General features: G+C 41.0%; 2 protein-coding genes across 2 annotated transcripts in view; both read left to right on the forward strand.

The window, feature by feature from the left end:
• Positions 1-1,593: 1,593 nt before the first annotated feature.
• On the forward strand, positions 1,594-2,428 carry gngt1 (guanine nucleotide binding protein (G protein), gamma transducing activity polypeptide 1). Its single transcript, XM_033991539.2, has 2 exons — positions 1,594-1,689; positions 2,301-2,428. Exons 1-2 carry the CDS (start codon positions 1,594-1,596, stop codon positions 2,424-2,426), a joined length of 222 nt encoding a protein of 73 aa, XP_033847430.1. The 3' UTR covers positions 2,427-2,428.
• A 7,968-nt stretch (positions 2,429-10,396) lies between these two features.
• Positions 10,397-20,971, forward strand: part of zgc:85777 (uncharacterized protein LOC405871 homolog) — a 34,798-nt gene continuing 24,223 nt past the window's right edge. Inside the window, exons 1-2 of the mRNA XM_033991529.2 lie at positions 10,397-10,641; positions 14,895-15,015. Of these exons, the coding sequence (XP_033847420.1) occupies positions 10,435-10,641; positions 14,895-15,015 (328 nt within the window). The 5' untranslated portion in view covers positions 10,397-10,434. The remainder of the gene's footprint in view (positions 10,642-14,894; positions 15,016-20,971) is intronic.

A 20,971-nucleotide genomic window follows, 5' to 3' on the forward strand; every position in this document is an offset into this window, starting at 1 on the left:
ATTCTGTCTCCCACGGTGCCCCATGGCGATTTTCCATAAATATAGCCACAAACATGATGCGATGTACAGTAGTTTCATGAATGGGATGCACGCTGGTTCTGTTGTGACAATGATCTGAAGGAGAAGTGAATAAGCACTGTGAGCCAAAGGAGACTCAAAAAATTAAAATGAAACTTAAAATGCAGTATTTTGGCAAATATATTATTTGCATTGATCTTGCATAACATTTATTTATTTATTACTTTATTTGAATAGGGACAATGCACATTAATCAACATTTCTGTAAATGCGCCAGTATTAGCTATACAGCTAGTTTCCAACTGCAGTCCCTATGGCAAGATGTAAAATGCCACCACACAACATGTCTCCTTTAAAAGCCTCACTGGAGTAAATGTGAGTACATTAGTGCTGTTTGCTGATGCAGTGGTTCTGCTAATGCTCATGACACTGGGTGACCTTCACACTAAGCTCTTGTTAGGTGCTGTATCTTGCTCTGTTCTGTCTCTGAGCACCTGGCTGGAGGTCAGAGTACCTCACACACCTCTTGCCACACACACCCTCCTGTGTGTGGCAGCAGTGGGGTATCCACACATCATCGCTCATTTCTGTTTTTTTATTCAAGATGAAAGTTGCTGTGCACAAACATTTGGAGCTTGTTTTAATCAGATTATGGGATTACAAGTGTTTATATAAAGGACAACAGAGGGATCCTCAACACAGCTACGTGTGAACCCAGCCACTGTGAGTACAGGTGCTCCTCTCTGCTCCTCTGGCTCTGCTCCTCTTGCTCTGCTCCTCTCTCCTCCTCTGGTTCTGCTCCTCTGGCTCTGCTCCTCTCTCCTCCTCTGGTTCTGCTCCTCTGGCTCTGCTCCTCTCTCTTCCTCTGGTTCTGCTCCTCTGGCTCTGCTCCTCTGGCTCTGCTCCTCTGGCTCTGCTCCTCTGGCTCTACTACTCTCTACTCCCCTGACCTTGCTCGTATGGCTCTTCTTGTCTGGCTCTGCTCCTCTCTCTTCCTCTGGTTCTGCTCCTCTGGCTCTGCTCCTCTGGCTCTGCTCCTCTGGCTCTGCTTGTCTGTCTCTGCTCCTCTGGCTCTGTTCCTCTGGCTCTGCTCCTCTGGCTCTGCTCCTCTGGCTCTGCTCCTCTGGCTCTGCTCCTCTGGCTCTACTACTCTCTACTCCCCTGACCTTGCTCGTATGGCTCTTCTTGTCTGGCTCTGCTCCTCTCTCTTCCTCTGGTTCTGCTCCTCTGGCTCTGCTCCTCTGGCTCTGCTCCTCTGGCTCTGCTTGTCTGTCTCTGCTCCTCTGGCTCTGTTCCTCTGGCTCTGCTCCTCTGGCTCTGCTCCTCTGGCTCTGCTCCTCTGGCTCTGCTCCTCTGGCTCTGCTCCTCTGTCTCTGCTCCTCTGTCTCTGCTCCTCTGGCTCTGCTTGTCTGTCTCTGCTCCTCTGGCTCTGCTTGTCTGACTCTGCTCCTCTGGCTCTGCTTGTCTGTCTCTGCTCCTCTGGCTCTGCTGCTCTGACTCTGCTCCTCTGGCTCTGCTCCTCTGACTCTGCTCCTCTGGCTCTGCTCCTCTGACTTGTCTCTTTGGTTTCAGAAGATGCCAGTGATAAACGTGGAGGACCTGACCGATAAGGACAAAGCTCTGATGGAGGTGAACCAGCTGAAAACAGAGGTGAAGCTGGAGAGGTGGAAGGTCAGTGTGGAGCATAGAGATGGTGGTGGTGCAGTGGTATATGACTGCCTGGAAACCACAGGGTCACCAGTTTGTATCCCATATGTGTTTTTGCTTAGGATACATTTACATCCAAATGGTCAAATTGGCAACAAATTTGTTCTGAAATGTTTGAAATTGTCACATTAATTCAGATTGGCATATTGTCTCAAATGTAAATGTTTCTGGTGTGTTTAAAATGTGTAAATGTGCCCAGTCCTTTAACATAAACCTTAACTGCCCCGTCTGTATTAAATAACATTGGCCAATAGAACAGTCACCTGTGGCTGGTTGTGGCAGGGCATCTTATATAAAACTCCACCTCACTACAGAGCCCCTTTAGTCCCTTTCCCCTCAAAAGCCTTTTTCTGTCATTTTTACACAATCAAAAAGCAGTAACTGTGGTCCCTGTGTGTAGAGTAACCCTCTCTGCTGTGAGGTACTCCCCAACTCTCTTCTGTGAGGTACTCCCTAACCCTCTCTGTTGTGAGGTACTCCCCAACCCCCTCTGCTGTGAGGTACTCCCCAACCCTCTACTGAAAGGTACTCCTTAACCCTCTCTGAGGTACTACCTAACCTTCTTTGTACTGCAGACGTCCAAATGTTGTGAGGAGATGCGTGACTATATCCAGGCTCTGGTGGACGAGGACACGCTGGTGAAAGGGATCTCCGAGGAGAAGAACCCCTTCAAGGAGAAGGGCGGCTGCATCATCTGCTGAAGACATTTCATCAGAGTGTTTTTTCTACATGTGTGTACAGTCAATACATGTGTGTATAATGTGTGTATAAACAGTATTTATACATATGTGTATAATATGTATAAACAGTATTTATACATGTGCGTATAAACTATATTTATACATGTGTGTATAAACAGTATATATACATATGTATAAACAGTATTTATACATGTGTGTATAATGTGTGTATGAACAGTATTTATACATATGTCTATAATGTGTATACAAACAGTATTTAAACATGGTTGTATAACAGTGTGTATAAAAAATAATTTATACATTTGTGTATAAACAGTATTTATACATGTGTGTATAATGTGTGTATGAACAAAAGTTAGTTAGTGTTGGTCCCCCAACCCAAAGGTCAGAGGATCAAGTCCCACTCGGACCAAGTTCTGTCGTTGTGTCCTTAGGCAAGACACTTCATCCACATTTCCTAGTATGAACGTAGTGCGTGAGCGAATGATTGGTGGTGGTCAGAGGGTCGATGGCGCAGATTGGGCAGCTGTGGCTACAATAGTAGCTTACCATCACCAAGTGTGGAAATGAATGAATAATGACTATAGTGTAGAGCTTTGAGAGGCTTTGACAAGCCTGTAAAGCACATAATAATAATAATAATAATAATAACAATAATACATTTTATTTGTATTGCACTTTACATTTCAAAGAAATCTCAGAGTGCTAAGAAATCTCAGAGTGCTATTACAGATGCAAACCATTATTATTATTATTATTATACAGGTGTGTATAATTTATGTTTAAACCGTATCTATACATGTGTGTATAATGTGTGTACAAACAATATTTATACATGTGTGTATATTGTGTTTATAAACAGCATTTACACATCTGTATATAAACAGTGTTCATACATGTGTGTATAATGTGTGTATAAATAGTATTTATACGTGTGAGTATAATGTGTGCATAAAAAGTATTCAAACATGTGTGTATAATGTGTGTATAAACAGTATCTATACATGTGTGTAGAGTATAAACATTTTTATATATTTGTGTGTAATGTGTGTATGATCAGTATTTATACATGTGTGCATAATGTCTGTATGAAGAGTATTTATATGTGTGTATAATATGTATAAAAAGAGTAATTATACATGTGTGTATAATCTATCTATAAACCGTATTTATACATGTGTGTATAATGTGTGTATAAACAGTATTTATACATGTGTGTATAAACAGTATTTATACATGTGTGTATAAACAGTATTTATACATGTGTGTATAATGTGTGTATAAACAGTATTTATACATGTGTGTATAATGTGTGTATAAACAGTATTTATACATGTGTGTATAATGTGTGTATAAACAGTATTTATACATGTGTGTATAATGTGTGTATAAACCGTATTTATACATGTGTGTATAAACAGTATTTATACATGTGTGTATAAACAGTATTTATACATGTGCGTATAATGTGTGTATAAACAGTATTTATACATGTGTGTATAATCTGTCTATAAACCGTATTTATACATGTGTGTATAATGTGTGTATAAACAGTATTTATACATGTGTGTATAAACAGTATTTATACATGTGTGTATAAACAGTATTTATACATGCGCGTATAATGTGTGTATAAACAGTATTTATACATGTGTGTATAATGTGTGTATAAACCGTATTTATACATGTGTGTATAAACAGTATTTATACATGTGTGTATAATCTGTCTATAAACAGTATTTATACATGTGTGTATAATGTGTGTATAAACAGTATTTATACATGTGTGTATAATGTGTGTATAAACAGTATTTATACATGTGTGTATAATGTGTGTATAAACAGTATTTATACATGTGTGTATAATGTGTGTATAAACCGTATTTATACATGTGTGTATAAACAGTATTTATACATGTGTGTATAATCTGTCTATAAACCGTATTTATGCATGTGTGTATAATGTGTGTATAAACAGTATTTATACATGTGTGTATAAACAGTATTTATACATGTGTGTATAAACAGTATTTATACATGTGCGTATAATGTGTGTATAAACAGTATTTATACATGTGTGTATAATGTGTGTATAAACCGTATTTATACATGTGTGTATAAACAGTATTTATACATGTGTGTATAATCTGTCTATAAACCGTATTTATACATGTGTGTATAATGTGTGTATAAACAGTATTTATGCATGTGTGTATAATGTGTGTATAAACAGTATTTATACATGTGTGTATAATGTGTGTATAAACAGTATTTATACATGTGTGTATAATGTGTGTATAAACCGTATTTATACATGTGTGTATAAACAGTATTTATACATGTGTGTATAATCTGTCTATAAACAGTATTTATACATGTGTGTATAATGTGTGTATAAACAGTATTTATACATGTGTGTATAATGTGTGTATAAACAGTATTTATACATGTGTGTATAATGTGTGTATAAACAGTATTTATACATGTGTGTATAATGTGTGTATAAACAGTATTTATACATGTGTGTATAATGTGTGTATAAACAGTATTTATACATGTGTGCATAATGTCTGAATAAACAGTTAACAAACTGATGAGAAATACAACAAGGCCAGCTACTTCGCCCGGATTGGCATTATCGGGGCCCCACCCTGGAGCCAAGCTTGGGGTAGGTGCTTGGGCAGCGTGCGCCTGGTGGCCAGGCCCACCAGGGGGCCCGGCTGTACCCAGCCCGAAGTAGTGACGTGGGGCCGTCCTCCCGTGGACCCACCACCTGCGGGAGGAGCCATGAGGGGCGGGTGCAGAGAGATCTAGGCAGTGGTCGAAGGCCTCAACGACCGGATCTCCAGACATGGAGACTAGCTCTGGGGACATGGAATGTCACCTCGCTGGGGGAAAAGGAGCCTGAGCTTGTGCGGAGGTTGAGCGTTACCGGCTAGATATAGTCGGCCTCACCTCCACGCACAGCTTGGGCTCTGGAACCCAACTCCTTGAGAGGGGCTGGACTCTCCATTTCTCTGGAGTTGCCCAAGAGGAGTGGCGGCGAGCTGGTGTGAGTTTGCTCATTGCCCACAGCTCAGCTGACGCGTGTTAGAGTTCACCCCAGTGAACGAGAGGGTCATGTCGTGGACAGGTCTCTCACTGTCATGTCGGCCTACGGGCCAAACAGCAGTGTGGTTTTGTGTAGCAGACCAGGGACACAGGGTTGAGAGTAGAGAGCTTACCATCCAGAACAGGTTTGCTCCCCTGAGCTGGACCCGGGACACTCTAGTCATAGGGAGCTCCATAGTCAGGGACGTGGAACTGCCTGCAGCTTCCACGTGGTGTTATCCTGGAGCCAGACTGGGTGACATCGAGGGGAATCTTAGGCTCTTAAAGAAAAGTAAGAATAGGTACCGCCGGATCGTTATACACGCGGGGGGTAACGATACTCGGCGCGGTCAGTCAGAGGTGGTTAAGTTACAGATAGCTGCAGTCTGTCAATTGGCTAAGTCGATGTCGGAGTCCGTGTACTTCTCTGGCCCCCTCCCAACCTACACCAATTGTGAAATGTACAGCCGCTTTTCAGCAGTCAACCAGTGGTTGACCAATTGGTGCCCGCAGAATGGTGTCGTCTTCATAGATAATTGGAGGACATTTGAGGGGAAGCCTAGGCTTATACGTAGAGACGGCATCCATCCCACGCAGGCTGGCTCCGCCCTGTTAGCTCAGAATATGATTGCTAGTCTAGATTGACCAGGTAAGACTAGCACGCAGAATAGCTCAGGGAAGCACAGTGATAGTGACGTTAGGGAGCAGTTTAGACCAGTGAAGCACAGCTCAGTCATATGGAACAGCTCCAAACAGACAGAGACTGTGTGTGCCCCACGTGCCCCACGTACAAAAAGCACAAAAAAAACACCTCTAAACTCTGACAAGGAAGCTGTCAGATCTCATAACTTAATAAAAATAAATAAATGTGCCGCAAATAAACAAAATGATAAGTGTGTAAAATGTGGACTGCTAAACATCAGGTCTCTTTCCTCCAAATCTCTTTTAATAAATGAACTAATTGGTGCCCTTTATAATACTAACTGAAACATGGCTTCGGGAAAATGACTATGTTAGACTAAACGAATCTACACCATCAAGTCACATGAACTTTCAGAGTGCCCGGAGCACAGGTGGAGGTGGTGGTGTGGCCGTCATCTCTCATTCTAATCTAATTCTCAGCCCCAAACCCAACTATACTTACCTCTCCTTTGAAAGCCTCGCACTCTCCATTACGTGCCCCAATTGGAAAAAACAAAAAGCTGTTATATTTATAATAATTTATCGACCTCCTGGTCCATATGCCGACTTCCTGACAGAGTTTTCTGATTTCATTTCAAGTTTAGTTTTGAATTGGGAAAGGATTGTTATAGTTGGAGATTTCAACATACATGTAGATAACGGCAGTGATTGCCTCAGTAATGCTTTTGGCGCACTCCTGGATGGGATCAGTTTCACCCAGAGTGTGAATAAGCCGACTCACTGTCACAATCACACTCTAGATCTCGTTCTAACCTACGGTATTGAGATTAATGATCTAATTGTCCTTCCTCAAAACCCTATACTCTCTGACCATTTCTTAATTACCTTTCAATTCATACTAAAAGACTATCCAGCCCCACAGAAAAAAACTATAATGAAAAGAACATTATCAGATAAATCGGTTACAGAGTTTAAAGAAATTATTGAACCATTACTAAAAGATATGTCATGTGACAATGAAAATAATTTTAATCCAATTGTCACTGATCAATTGGTTGACAACAATGCTCACCTTAAAATCTGCTCTCGATGTTGTAGCTCCGCTAAAACAGAAAAGCATTAAACCAAGACCTCCGGCTCCATGGTACACGTTACAGCTCAGGACACTCAAACAACATGTAAGACGCACAGAGAAGCTTTGGCGCCGCTCGCGCTCTGAGCAGTCTCTGAAGGCATGGAAGCTCTGCCTGCTCACTTATAAGGCCGCTCTGCGGAAAGCCCGAACCAGATACTATTCAAATCTAATAGAAGTAAACAAAAATAACCCCAGATTTTTGTTCAGCACTGTAGCCAGGCTGACTTTCTTCAATTCTTCGATTACAAAATTACAACCATTAGAGACAAAATCAACAAAGCTACTCCAAAAATCAGCTCTGAGCTAATCCAGTCTGTAATACCAATATCCCACATGGATCCTCTAATAATATTAGATAAATTTACTCCTGTTGATGAGGTGGAGATTACCTCAGCCATCATGTCGTCCAAACCATCAACCTGTTTGCTCGACCCTATTCCAATCAGACTCCTCAAAGAAGCCCTCCCCCTAATAATAGATTCCATCCATAACATAATAAATATGTCGTTAGAAAATGGCCACGTTCCTCAGTCCTTTAAGTATGCTGTGATTAAACCCCTTTTGAAAAAACCTAACCTAAATCCTGATGAACTAGCCAACTATAGACCTCTCTCTAATCTTCCCCTCCTCTCAAAAATTCTAGAACGAGTGGTGGTGAAACAGCTCTGCCGCCACCTGCAGGACAATAATATATTTGAAAAATTTCAATCTGGATTCAGAGCTCACCACAGCACAGAGACTGCACTGCTTAAAGTAACAAATGATTTACTACTAGCTGCTGATAACGGGCTGGCTTCAGTCCTGGTCCTACTGGACCTCAGTGCAGCGTTTGACACCATTGATCACAACATTCTACTGCAGAGGTTAGAATGTGACATTGGAATCAGAGGGACCGCCCTCAAATGATTTAAATCCTATCTATCAGATAGGTACCAGTTTGTTAGTATAAACCAGAGCACCTCTCCCTGTTCTAAAGTAGCCTGTGGTGTTCCACAAGGATCTGTGCTTGGTCCAATCCTATTTACTCTGTATATGTTGCCATTGGGTAACATTATCAGAAAACATGGCATTAATTTTCACTGCTATGCAGATGACACTCAGCTGTACTTATCAATGAAACCAAATCAGACTGATCAAATAGATAAACTCAGTGCCTGTGTGAAGGACATCAAAACCTGGATGACCTTGAATTACCTGCTCTTAAATCCTGAAAAAACAGAGGTCATTGTCGTTGGTCCCAAAGGTCAAAGAGATTCTCTGTCAGACCAGATAATCTCACTCGACAATGTGAATATAGCTTCTAGCCCTACTGTAAAAAATCTTGGAGTCCTATTTGATCAAAATCTCTCATTCACAGCCCATGTAAACCTAGCTTGTAAAACCGCATACTTTCACCTGCGAAATATAACTAAAATTAGAAATATTTTACCTAAAAACGATGCTGAAAAACTCATCCATGCATTTGTTACTTCCAGACTTGATTACTGTAATTCTCTGCTTGCCGCCTGCCCCAAAAGTACTATAAGGAGCCTCCAGTTGGTCCAAAATGCAGCGGCCAGAGTCCTAACAGGAACTCAAAGAAGAGACCACATCAGTCCTGTACTAAAATATCTGCACTGGCTTCCTGTCGAGCTTAGAATCAAATTCAAAGTCCTCCTCCTGACATACAAAGCCCTAAACGGTATGGCCCCATCCTATCTGCAAGATGCTATTGTCCCGTACCAGCCAAACAGAGCACTCCGCTCTCAGAATGCAGGACTATTAGTGGTTCCTAGAGTGTCCAAAAGTACAGTGGGAGGGAGAGCATTCAGTTACCAAGCTCCTGTGCTATGGAATCAACTCCCTGCTGATGTTAAACAGGCCCCCACAGTCTCTGTATTTAAGACCAGGCTTAAAACCTTCCTCTTCGGTATAGCTTATGACCAGGTTACTTAGTTTAGTGTCACTCCGAACTAACTATGACCAGATTGGCTGGGAGTGACATTAAAACCCGGGATAAAACAGGCTGCAGTAGGAGATAACTAGCTGGGGGAAGTATGGCAACCTGAGCACTATCCTCTGCTTTGTCCTATTCTCTCATCAGCAATGCTATTCATATGTTGTCCCCTGTCCCACTCCCCCTGTGGAGTGTAACTCTTTCAGATGCCCGGATGACAGCTGGACCCTCTCCTCCTCCCCGCCTGGCCCTCCTCCACCCGCCTGGCTCTCCTCCACCCGCCTGGCTCTCCTCCACCCGCCTGGCTCTCCTCCACCCGCCTGGCTCTCCTCCTCGCCTTGCTCTCCTCCTCGCCTTGCTCTCCTCCTCGCCCGGCTCTCCTCCTCCTCGCCTGGCCCTCCTCCGCCCCCCTCTCTCCTCCTCGCCTGGCCGATTTTTCTTGTTTTCTCTGATTTTTCCTGTTGTTTAATTTTCCTCCATACATGTGTGTATAATGTGTATAAAATGTATTTATACATGTGTGTATCATGTGTGTATAAACAGTGTTTATACATGTGTGTATAATGTGTGTATTCACTCCTACAACTTTTTGTCCTAGTGAGAGATATAACTTTGTCTTTAATTCTTTCTGGATAGTCACTACCTAAACCCCAGCACCTGCAGTCATCCTTGATCAGTGCTAATGCAGCTTCTGCAGCTCAGTAAATGAATTCTGGAGATTCTGAGCTTTCCCATGAGGTATACTCCATACTGAGAACGAAAAAAACAAACAAAACAGTGTATGTGTCCTCCATCAGCAGCAGGTTTAATTGTGATTGTAGTGAGCCTAGATACCTTTTATTAAACAGTAACAGCACAGGTTACATAAAGTGTCAGGACTGAACAGACGGACAAAGTCACCAAAGTAAAATGTTTCTCCTCCATAATGTTATCGTACCAAATAAAGACATAAATGTGTTTCAGGTCGTTGTCACACGTGTCAGTGGGTCTGTGGAGCGACCCCAGAGCGCACTACATTTACCTCTGTGTATTTGATATTTGGATCGGCCTTGTTCATAAACAGCACGCACCACGTGACAGACCATCAGCTGATTACAGAACTGTGCACACGCGCACGCACACCCTCTGAGCCCCGTGAGGACGCGTGCACACGCGCTGTACGGAGAATTTGTAAATGCGCATGCGCGGGGTTTGTTGTCGCGGAAATGGCGCTCCACACTCGGTCCCAGCGCTTCTGCTCCAGTCTGCTATCCAGATCGCGGCTCTTTTGTGGGTACTCCCCAGCCTCGAGCCGCCTGCTGTCCGAACAAGCGTCCGGTAAAGGCGCACCATCCGCCGGGAACCCGGAGACCGTGGGGGACCATCTCATCTACACACACGAGCACCTGGCTCTCAAGCAGTCTCTCCGTAAGGTACAGGGACAGTCTGTGTGTGTGCACTACACCGTGTGTCCTACACAGTGTGTCTTACAGTGTGTCCTACATAGTATGTCCACAGCGACAAATGTCCGTGTGAGAGACTGTTGTGTCCTCGTGTCCCCTCTGAAACATGCAGTTGCTTAGTAGGTGAGAGGTCAGTGAGCCTCAGCTGACCCATAAGTGTTCGTCCGCTGTGCGTCCATGAACAAAGTACGCCCATTTATCACAAATGTTTGTGAGCATGAACATCTGGCCTAGGTGGGTCTGGAGCGGAGTGTCTGAGCGCATTTTGTCACACTGAGGAAGAGTGTTATCCACATACCTGCTCTCCTCCTAGTCAGGTTCCATATTTAAACAGTGAAAGTGAAAACAGCATTGAACTAAAAGTGTTTATGATGAAGAAGTAGCTTTCTTCTGGATATTCTGGTAATATGACGATTATCTGGTGATTATCACGATTATGTAAAATGTCCCACAAACGTTTAATATTTTCATTGTTGTTCATTGTCTATTCCTTGTTGCATTGAAACAGCCTACTGTATATCATAGGCTACATAGTGTGACCAAACCACCCTCTGAATACTGTGTGAAGTGTGGACTGTTCCATCTAACTGCAGCTTCTATTACTGTGGCATTATGAGGAGTTTATGGTCCATAGCTCCATCCATAGCTCTGTTTCAGTGCAGCCATCATGAACAAGTGTGCAAGCCCATCCCATCTGTGTGGACTTCTTTAGAGTAGGGTTGTAGTCCACTAAAGTAGTACTAAAAAGGGGCTGTGGCAAAAGCTCTCAGAACAATAATGTATGATCATGTGTCTAACCCAAACTGCTCCCACAAGACTACACCTGCACGAGACTACACACAAAAACCTAAAACAGATTTATGCAGAAAAAAGTACGAGGAAACATTGTATTTATTTAAAGACAGATTAAACTTGTGAATCATGAGTTTAATCTGCCTTTTTACATAAACAGTTGAAAGTTGAAGTTTACATATATAAAGACACTTTCTCACTGTCTGACATGAAATCAGACTAAATTTAGGATTACCAGAATTATTAATATTTGCTATTTGCCAGAATAATGAGAGAGGAATTTTTTTAGACAATGTTTCATTACTTTCTTCAAAGTCAGAAGTTTACATACAGTAAGATTACTATAACTTTAAACAATTTAAGGAAACCCAGATGGTGATGTCATGTCAAAGCCACATTTCTTCTCTGTTGACCCTCTCATCTCAGGAATGTGGGACCCCCACTCTGGGAGGGGTATAAAACACTCACCTTGTTTGACTTTACATTTCATATTTTTATATAATGTGTAAACTCCACTCTGGGAGAAGCATAACACACTTGTGTAATCTCACCCTGTTAGACACCACTTTAGACAGTCTTTAGACTCACTTGACTCTTTTTTTTACTGGACCCTGCCTTTAACCCAGCTGTATTGCTGTAACCGACAATAAAGATCTACAGAACGATTCCTGTGCCTCTGTGTCTGTTCTTCATGCAACAGAACAAAAAACTGACAAAGTCAAAAGAAATCAGCCAAAATATCAGGAAGAGAATTGTGGACTTGCACAAGTCTGGTTCATGTTTGGTACAATTTCCAGATGCCTGAAGGTGCCACGTTCATCTGTTCAAACAATTATACACAAGTATAAAGACCATGGGAATGTCCAGCCATCGTGAACGTGCTTTGGTCCAAAATGTGCTGATCAACTGGGAGAACTGGTGTACTTCACCAAATAGATGCATCATGAGGAAAGAACATTATGTGGAAATATTGTAACATCTCAAGACATCAGTCAGGAAGTTAAAGCTTGGATCCAAATGGGTCTTTCAAATGAACCATGACCTGAAGCATACTGTCAAACTGGTTACAAAGTGGCTTAAGGGTAACAAAGTCAATGTTTTGGAGTGGCCATCACAAAGCCCTCATCTCAATCCTATTCAAAATGTATGTGCAGACCTGAAAAGGCATGTGAGAAAGGCGGCCACAAACTTCCTTCAGTTACACCAGTTCTGTCTGGAGGAATGGGCCAGAATTCCTGCCAACTATTGTGAGAAGCTTATGGAAGGAAATCCAACACATTTAAAGGCAATGGTACCAAATACAAAATAAATGGATGTAAACACGGTGTAAAACTAGTCTAAAAATCTTCATTATTCTGGCATTTAGCAAATTTAATTTTGGTCATTCTAAGTGACCTGAAACAGGAAGTTTTGTCTGATTTCACAAAAAAATACATACATAATGCATTATACAATACAAATAATACATTGTATTTATAATACACTCTTCATTAAACAAAATCCCAGAGTGCTACAATAAAAGAACATTAAAGTACTAATTGCTAAAAAAACAAAAAAAAAACAAAACATCAGCAGTAAGCTTTTCTAAATAAAAAAGTTCTTTAAATTAGCTTTAAAAAAGTACAGGCTCTGTGCGGCTCTCGGCTGGGCGGGGAGGCAATTCCACAGTTCCATGGTCCCCCATTGTACAGAGCCTGGTGGGGGGGAGCATGCTGCCTGTAGATCTGAGGGTGCAGAATGAGGATTGTGCAATGATCAGGTCTTGCAAATACAGTGGCGCCTGACCGGTGATGCATTTATGTGTCAACGAAAGAATTTTGTATTCGATCCGGGATTTAACAGTACTAGTCTGTGTTTTATACATTCTAATGTCATCAATATAACACTGAGCAGTACCACTCGAGAAGAACCAGGATTGCAGGGGACGTTTTGTTGCTTTTATTTCGCTCTCCAGATGGTGAAAACTGTAAGAATACAATAACGTACTCGTAGAAAACGGAGCTGAATGTAACACATTATTATATTCACAAACTTATGGCATTTCCTTGAATGTGCCTCAAGGTGGATGGTGACAGACGGCGACAGACGCCATGTCACATCTCATATGCGTCTTGTTTACCATGAAAACCGAAAGCAGCACGGTAAAGCCTGAAGTAGAATTATTCTGCGATTTTTTTTTATTTTTTTTTTTATCCAAACCACAATTAATCAGGAAATACTTATGCAAAATACTTCTAAATTATTGCCGAACACTTTTTAGCATTTTAGTCCATTTTAAAACATACAAACTTATTTATTAAAGAAACCAAATGCCTTACACACACTTGTTCTGATGCAGCTCAAGATCATTCTAAAGGTATTCAAGAAAGGATCATTTCTGTTCTGTGACTGGGACATTTTTTCAATACTAGTTTTGTTAATGATTAGTATCTGATTTTTGATACTTTTGGCGACCCTATTCACAATCAGTTTAGGCAAAAGCATGTCCTTGTCTAATATTCCAGTACACACTGCACGGAGATGGCTGATGCTAGTGATCTGACGTTCATGAACAAGTTGGCTCTTTTGAACAGTTCCTTCATGTTAGCGGTTGGAGCCGGATCTCATGTTGTAAAAGAACCAAATTCTTTTCTTTCTCATTTTTGTGCATTTTACACTGATTAATGCTGAACCAATGCAAGAATCAACAGAGAAGCAGATTAGGAAACAAAGAACAGCATTTTTTTCATTATTGTAGTCCAACGTTTTATTTAGAATCTGCATAATGTCAAAGGGTAACACTCTCCACTATCAGTTTGTACCATTTTAAACACATTTGGTTATTTTGTTCTGTGATTTGTTTCTAGGGCCACAGTAGCTCAGTTGGTAGAGCAGTGAGATCCGCTGATCTTAAGGTTGATGGTGCGATTCCAGCTCCCACAGATAACTGTTGTTGTGTCCTTGGGCAAGACACCTAATCCACCCTGTTCCCAGTGTCTACATACACTGGTGTATGTGTGTGTGAATGGGTGAGTGGTTCCTTGATGTAATGCTTTGAGGGGTTTTGAAGGTGGAAAAGCGCTGACTAAAAATGTGACCATTTACCATAAAATGAGTTCTCACATTAGCTTCTGTCATATAAATAAATAGAGAAAGAGTCTTTTGAACAGCTCTTTTAGATTGAATCGATTCAAATGATTCAGATCCCATAAGAGCCGAAAGTCCCATTTTTAGCATATGCTATTGCACAGCTGTCAGCTGCAGTATGATTGTGGGCTTTATGTTATGGTTATAAGTGTATACTGTCATTGTTTTTATAAGCACGCTCTTCAGATTTCTATTAATTGAAATGTAATCCCTCCACCCTGGTACGAAGGGTTTCTGTCATCACAAAACTATATGCATTAGACCTGTATTTGGCTGTCATTTCTTTCTTCTTGTAATGTGTCCAGATCATAGACCAGGAGATCAACCCTTATGTGGACCAGTGGGAGGCAGAAGGCATTTTTCCAGCCCATAAAATCTTCAAGATTCTGGGGAATGCCGGCTTCCTAGGAGTGAACAAGCCAGTGGGTAAGAGGAAACGTTTGAACACACCACTTTGCCATTGGGATTAGGGATTTCAGAACATAGTAATTCATCTTAAGGTCATACAGGCTCTTACACTTGAGTTGAATTTTAGTTAAATTTGAAGCTAGCTGAGTGATATCTCATATATTGGAGTGTTTTAGGATGATTCCCCAAGTATGGTTATGCATTACGTCTGTTGTAGAAATTAAAGGAACTGTAGGTAAGATTTAGAATTTATATGTCATAAACTTGACCCGGTTATCCAAAATACAAGACAGACAGGTTCAAATCATATGCTGCATATGCTTATGCTGATTTATTCTTAATTACAAAAACTCAGGCTTCATGTCCTGTTGTTTTGGTTCTCAAGACAGTTATCCATTTGGAAAAGAGAATGAACCTCACAGGAGTCTCTCATTTAAGTTGCCAGTTTCAATGTAAACCTGAGTGAATTCTGCAGGTTCTGAGCTTCCACATGAGGCATGGCCTGTTCATACACTGTGAAAAACATGTATGTGTCTTCTATCTGCAGGTTAAGGCACTGGCAACACAGGTTCAGTTGTGATTGTAGTAGTGTTGTCACAATGCAAACATTTCGAACTTGATTTTGATACTCAATACAGATTTCAATACTATGACCATAATAAAAAAACACTCTGTTTAGACAATAGAGTATGATTTTCAACAGTAAATAGTAATGCCTTCTTTTCTATTCCCATGTGGTGTTATATCTGTGTAATCTCTCCTAGTGGGTTCCATAGTGGTCCATGGGAATATACAAGTCTATGTGTCTTATGCTTGTTCTGAAACAGCTCATCATTCTAAATCTTTTCAGGAAAGATAAATTTCTGTTCTGTGAATGTGACTTTTTCAGGATCGATACCTGCTCAAATGAGTGTCTTGTTTCAATCAGTATTTGCTTTTCAATACTTTTGACAATCTTACATTGTTGTATCTCAACAGTAAGAGCACAGATTACGTACAGTTCCTTTACAGTTTACATGTCATTACTTTGCACACAGTACTAGACAGTTTATTTGCCTCGTTTCATTTGGTGTCCCCTTGTGGCTAATCTGAAGACGTGCTGGTGTCACAACACTGCACTTTCAGCCTTCACTTGAGACTGGGTTTGCTTGCCTTGACCTTGTGTTGGCAGTGCCTGATGAGTCGACTTCATCTGTGCCTTATTTAAATGAGAAGTACAGTATGTGGGAGAGAGGCATCTGGTCCTAACAGAGGTGGAATATATTTGAATGTGTAATTAAATCCAAAGGACACATGTAGTTTGTACATGTTGTCATTTAGATGAATAATGCTATATACTGTGTACTATATACTGTATACTGTGGCACTGGGGGCAGAAAATCATTGTTAGTGTGCTTTTAAAGGAACTTTAAAGATGACATTATTGTGCCTTTGTCTGCTATACCATGGCTCATTATAAATGGGCCATTTTAAATCTCAATATTCATCTAAAACAGGGATGTCCAATCTGTTCTCATTAAGGGCCACATATACATCCTTAAGGGGACACATTTAATATTTGACAGGGCAGTAAGTAGATTTTCAGAAATATACAGTTAAAAGTACTGTTTAAGGTAACATGGGCCAATTCACTTGGAAGCTTGAGGGCCAAGAAAAATTGGTCTGAGGGCCGCATTTGACCCCCAGGCCACAGTTTGGGCATGCCTGATCTAAAACAACTTAATAAAAGAATTAACTCTGCTGACTTCTGCTTTAGAAAAATGCACTCTCAATGAGAGCCAACGTTGCTGTAAACGTCATCAGAACAAAGATCAGTGGAGCTGTCTGCATCTCCAATAGATATTTGCACATCACGTTAGTGAACTGCTGATTTTTTTTTAAATTTGTACCAAAGAAGAAGTTAAGAAAATAAAATTGGAGAATGAAGTAAGTACAGAGCAGGGGACATAAACCAGTGGTGGTGAAAACGGGAGTTGATTGGCAAAATGCCATCTTGTAAATAAGTGATTAAAGATTGCTCAAACATGCACGACTCACTCCAAAAACAACTTCAGAGGGTAAATGAGAAAGGAAACCACTATAACATGGTTAAAAGCTCTGAAAAGTCAATTTTGTAGAATAGACCTGCTTTAAAAACTGGCAACCCAAATGAAAGACTCATTTGAGGCTCATTCTGCTTTCTGATTGGATAAACATCTTGACAACCAAAACACCAAAAATAAACGAGACATCATGTTCAATGTTTTTGTAATTAAGAATATATTAGCAACACCATTGTTATCACTAAAAGCAGTTTTTTTAAGGCACTGAATGGTGCTCTTGGAGTAAATACAAGGATTTTAGTACACTGTAAACCTCATTGTATTGTACATTGAGAACCTATTTGAGTACAGTTGCAAAGACTGTATTGCAGAGATACTTGAAATCATTGCCAGAAACATGTGCACTTTAGTGCTGTTTTAGTGCTATTTTAGTGCTGCTTTATGGTGTACCAAAATAGCACATTCAAGTCTGGTTCTCTGGACTTTGTGTTATTCTGTGTACTTTAATGTGTTTCAGTGTTGCAGCTTAATGCAAAATGAGCACTGTTGCATCCTGATGCACACGCATGTCTGTATGTCACCTTCTTCTTTCAGTAATAGCGTTGTATTTGGGGGAACCTGATCACATAGGTTGGGCTCACACTGCAGCTTATGTGGCCCAATTCTGGTGTTTTGTTACAAAAATATTGAACATGATGTCTCGTTTATTTTTGGTGTTTTGGTTGTCAAGATGATTTTTTTTTTTTTTTTTAAATATAGTCGACAAAACAACCCACACGCACACTTAGTCAAGCAGCGTCACACGCCGTCACACGCCGTCACACGCCGTCACACGCCGTCACACGCCGTCACACGCCGTCACACAACATCACACAACGTCACACAATGTCACACAACGTCACAGGACACACGCAGTGCTTTGTATTTGCGGAAGTGAACTTGACCCTGATTCGTCTCAGTCCTGGCACTGAGCCAACATTGACTTAATCGAGTAATTTCACAAAGCATATCAAGAGGGAAGAGGGCAAGGATTTTGGTTAGTCTGTGGCGACTTTCTGCCATTTCCATTTGGAGGAGCGTATGGAAGAGGTATCGGGGCTTTGGGACACTGATGTGAGCCGCTTCACTGACACAGACTGCTTTAAAACCTGTCGGATGAGCAGGAGAACATTTGTCTATGTACGTGATTTCACAGCTAGGTACGTGATTTCCCAGCTCTTGCACAGCAAAACATGATGGCATGAATGCGACAGAAGTGTTCAGACTGCAGTCACATACATACATATCGGATTTATGACAACATATAAATGTGGCCTGGGTCGGATTTGAAAAAATCGGAATTGAGCTGTTCACACTGACATGAAAAAATGGTATAATAGTTCAGGTCACATATGGGTAAAAATCGGATTTGACCAGGACTGTGAATGTAGCACTAGGGTTAGGTCAGTCTCTTTACAGCTGGAGACAGTGAAGTGTCAGCAGGTTTGTCAGCGGTTTTGCTAGTGCTGTTATCCAAGTACATGCCCATAAGATGTTGTTACAGTAAGTTTAAGAACACTTTAATGTCCCTGTAGTGCCTTGGTCAGGACTACTTTAGCTGCATTGTATTGTATGTATAAAAATAAATGAGAAACGACTGAATGCATGACTTATGTCACAGAGATGACTTGAATTTGAGCCCTGCTTTGAGGACTTTCATATGAATGTTGTAGGAAATGTTTCACATGTTTGAGTGCTTATTTTTAAATATTGTTTTTTTAATCTTTTTGTACAGTTTCAATGAGGTTAAAACAATAGCTGCACCTCCAAAGGTTGTCAATTCAAGGTTAGCAATTTATTCAGATGATTCAAATGAAGGTGTATGGCATTTAAAAACAAAGTGATGTGCTTCCTCTATTACCAGTTGTTTTCATCACAAGGTGAAACCAAGTGTTTTCAGTTTGCGAGAAGAACTCGTTCTAGATATGCAGGGTTTGTGTGTTATTTGTGTGAATGAAACAAAACAGAAGTCCAGGTCTTTTTATAGTATAATAACATATGTCAAAAAACTTTGTGTAATATAGGTCCTTTAAAGTTTGTCTGCAGTACTAATTGTCAGATTGAAGTAGTTGGTTGTAGTGTAAGTAGCGGCTTGTTTTCAGATGTGCAGTCATGAGTGTGGAGGTCAGAGCAGAGGGTGGAGGGCGGAGGGTGTAAGGTGCAGGATTATCATGCTCACTTGACTGTGGTATTAGTGGCAGGATTAAGCCTCTCCGCCCTGTCAGCTCAAACACTAGGCCTGCCAGGGGAGCACCTCCTCTGGGTCGAAATGAGAGGCGCTCTGAATAAAGATCCAACGTGAAACCTTCTCCCACCCAGTCTCAAGTGTGAAGGGAGAGCAGTGGGTCAGTGGAATGGATGTAGAGTGATTTTAAATGTATGATTATTGTCAGAAGTATCATTGTGATTTTGTGATTATTTGTGATTATTGCAGTCATGATAAAAACATTATGATTCTATAATTAGCTTTCATTCACTCAAAAGTGATGTAAATGTGCAACTTCATTTAGGTGAATCTTAAAGGGGGGTAATTAATCAAAATCAACTATTTGGAACTTTCTACCATGTTATAATGTTGTTCCCTTATCACAAACTATTGCGAAGAAAACCATACTTCTCAACTGGAAATCAAAGAGCAATATTAACATCTCACAATGGAAAAACTTACCGTCTGAATCCATGTTGACTGCACACCAGCTGACACCACCTGAATCTGTACGACTGCACTTAAACATTTCCTACACAATTTGCTCTTTGTTTATTTCACTGTATTTTGGGTTTTTTTGTTTTGTTTTTTTTCCCCTTTACACAGAGCTTAATAGCATGATAATGACAGCAGTGCACACAAATAAATATCAGGAAAATTCAAATATAATTATAACAATTGACAAATAAATACTTGGATAGCACTAGACAAATTGAAGAATAAACATAAAAACTGTGACCAATACACTACCTGATATGCATGTTTGAGCATTTAAGAAGTCACCATGCATGTTTAAGTATTTAAGCGATCTCTCCCGGGTAATCGCTCTTCTCCTGTATTCATGACGTCATTGCTCAGATCTGCTCTGTTTTCACCGTCCCCGGTACATGCCCACTGTGATGTACTTTGTTTTCCAGTTTTATTTTCGGTGATACACGTCAGATTTGGTAGCGCTGCATAGTCATTTTGGTGAAAATGCAAAAAAAAAAATAAAAATCTGCTGTATCTCTCCATCGGTGGGGCCAACAGCAGGACAGCTGTTTTTTGACATCTGAACCTAAGCTGTGGTCACCCCTCTCTGCAGCAGCCTGACACAGACTGACACAGCCTGTGGAGCTCCCTGTGATAACCAGCCGTCTGCATCATCGCTTTGTGTGTGGGCAGAGAGTACGGACCAGGTGTGGACATGTATTTCTCACATTGTGAGGACCAAAATATGTACACACTCGCATCATGGGGACAACAACATGGTTTAAATTAGAGATGCACTGATCCAATACTGGTATCAATTAGTGGCCTTGATACTGAAAAATGTGGATGAGTTTTGCCTTCTTTTCTTTTAGTTTAAAGGAAATACATGCCGTTTTCAGTCTCTGCACTGGTATCAGTTGATATTGGGTATCAGCTTAAAGCTATAATATTGGAATCGGTATTTGAACTGAAAAAGCTGGATCGGTGCATCCCTAGTTTAGCAGTGTTCTGTGGAACAGTTTACCACCTGCAGTTAGAGACTCCCCCAGCTTCACTACTTTTAAAGGTCGGAGACTGGCTAGGCCACTCCAGAACCTTGATATGCTTCTTACAGTGCCACTCCTTGGTTCCCCAAAATCTCGCAATACATGGCCCCGGTCATCCTCTCCTTAATACAGTGCAGTCGTCCTGTCCCATGTGCAGAAAAACACCCCCA

The sequence above is a fragment of the Periophthalmus magnuspinnatus genome, chromosome 11 (assembly GCF_009829125.3).
Source record: "Periophthalmus magnuspinnatus isolate fPerMag1 chromosome 11, fPerMag1.2.pri, whole genome shotgun sequence".
Lineage (NCBI taxonomy): Eukaryota > Metazoa > Chordata > Actinopteri > Gobiiformes > Gobiidae > Periophthalmus > Periophthalmus magnuspinnatus.

What these genes read in the sequence shown, in the direction of transcription:
- gngt1 (XM_033991539.2), top strand. Translation starts at nt 1,594, where the DNA reads ATGCCAGTGATAAACGTGGAGGACCTGACCGATAAGGACAAAGCTCTG. An exon ending in TGAAGCTGGAGAGGTGGAAG is followed by an intron (nt 1,690 to 2,300) that starts GTCAGTGTGGAG and finishes TTTGTACTGCAG; the next exon opens with ACGTCCAAATGTTGTGAGGA.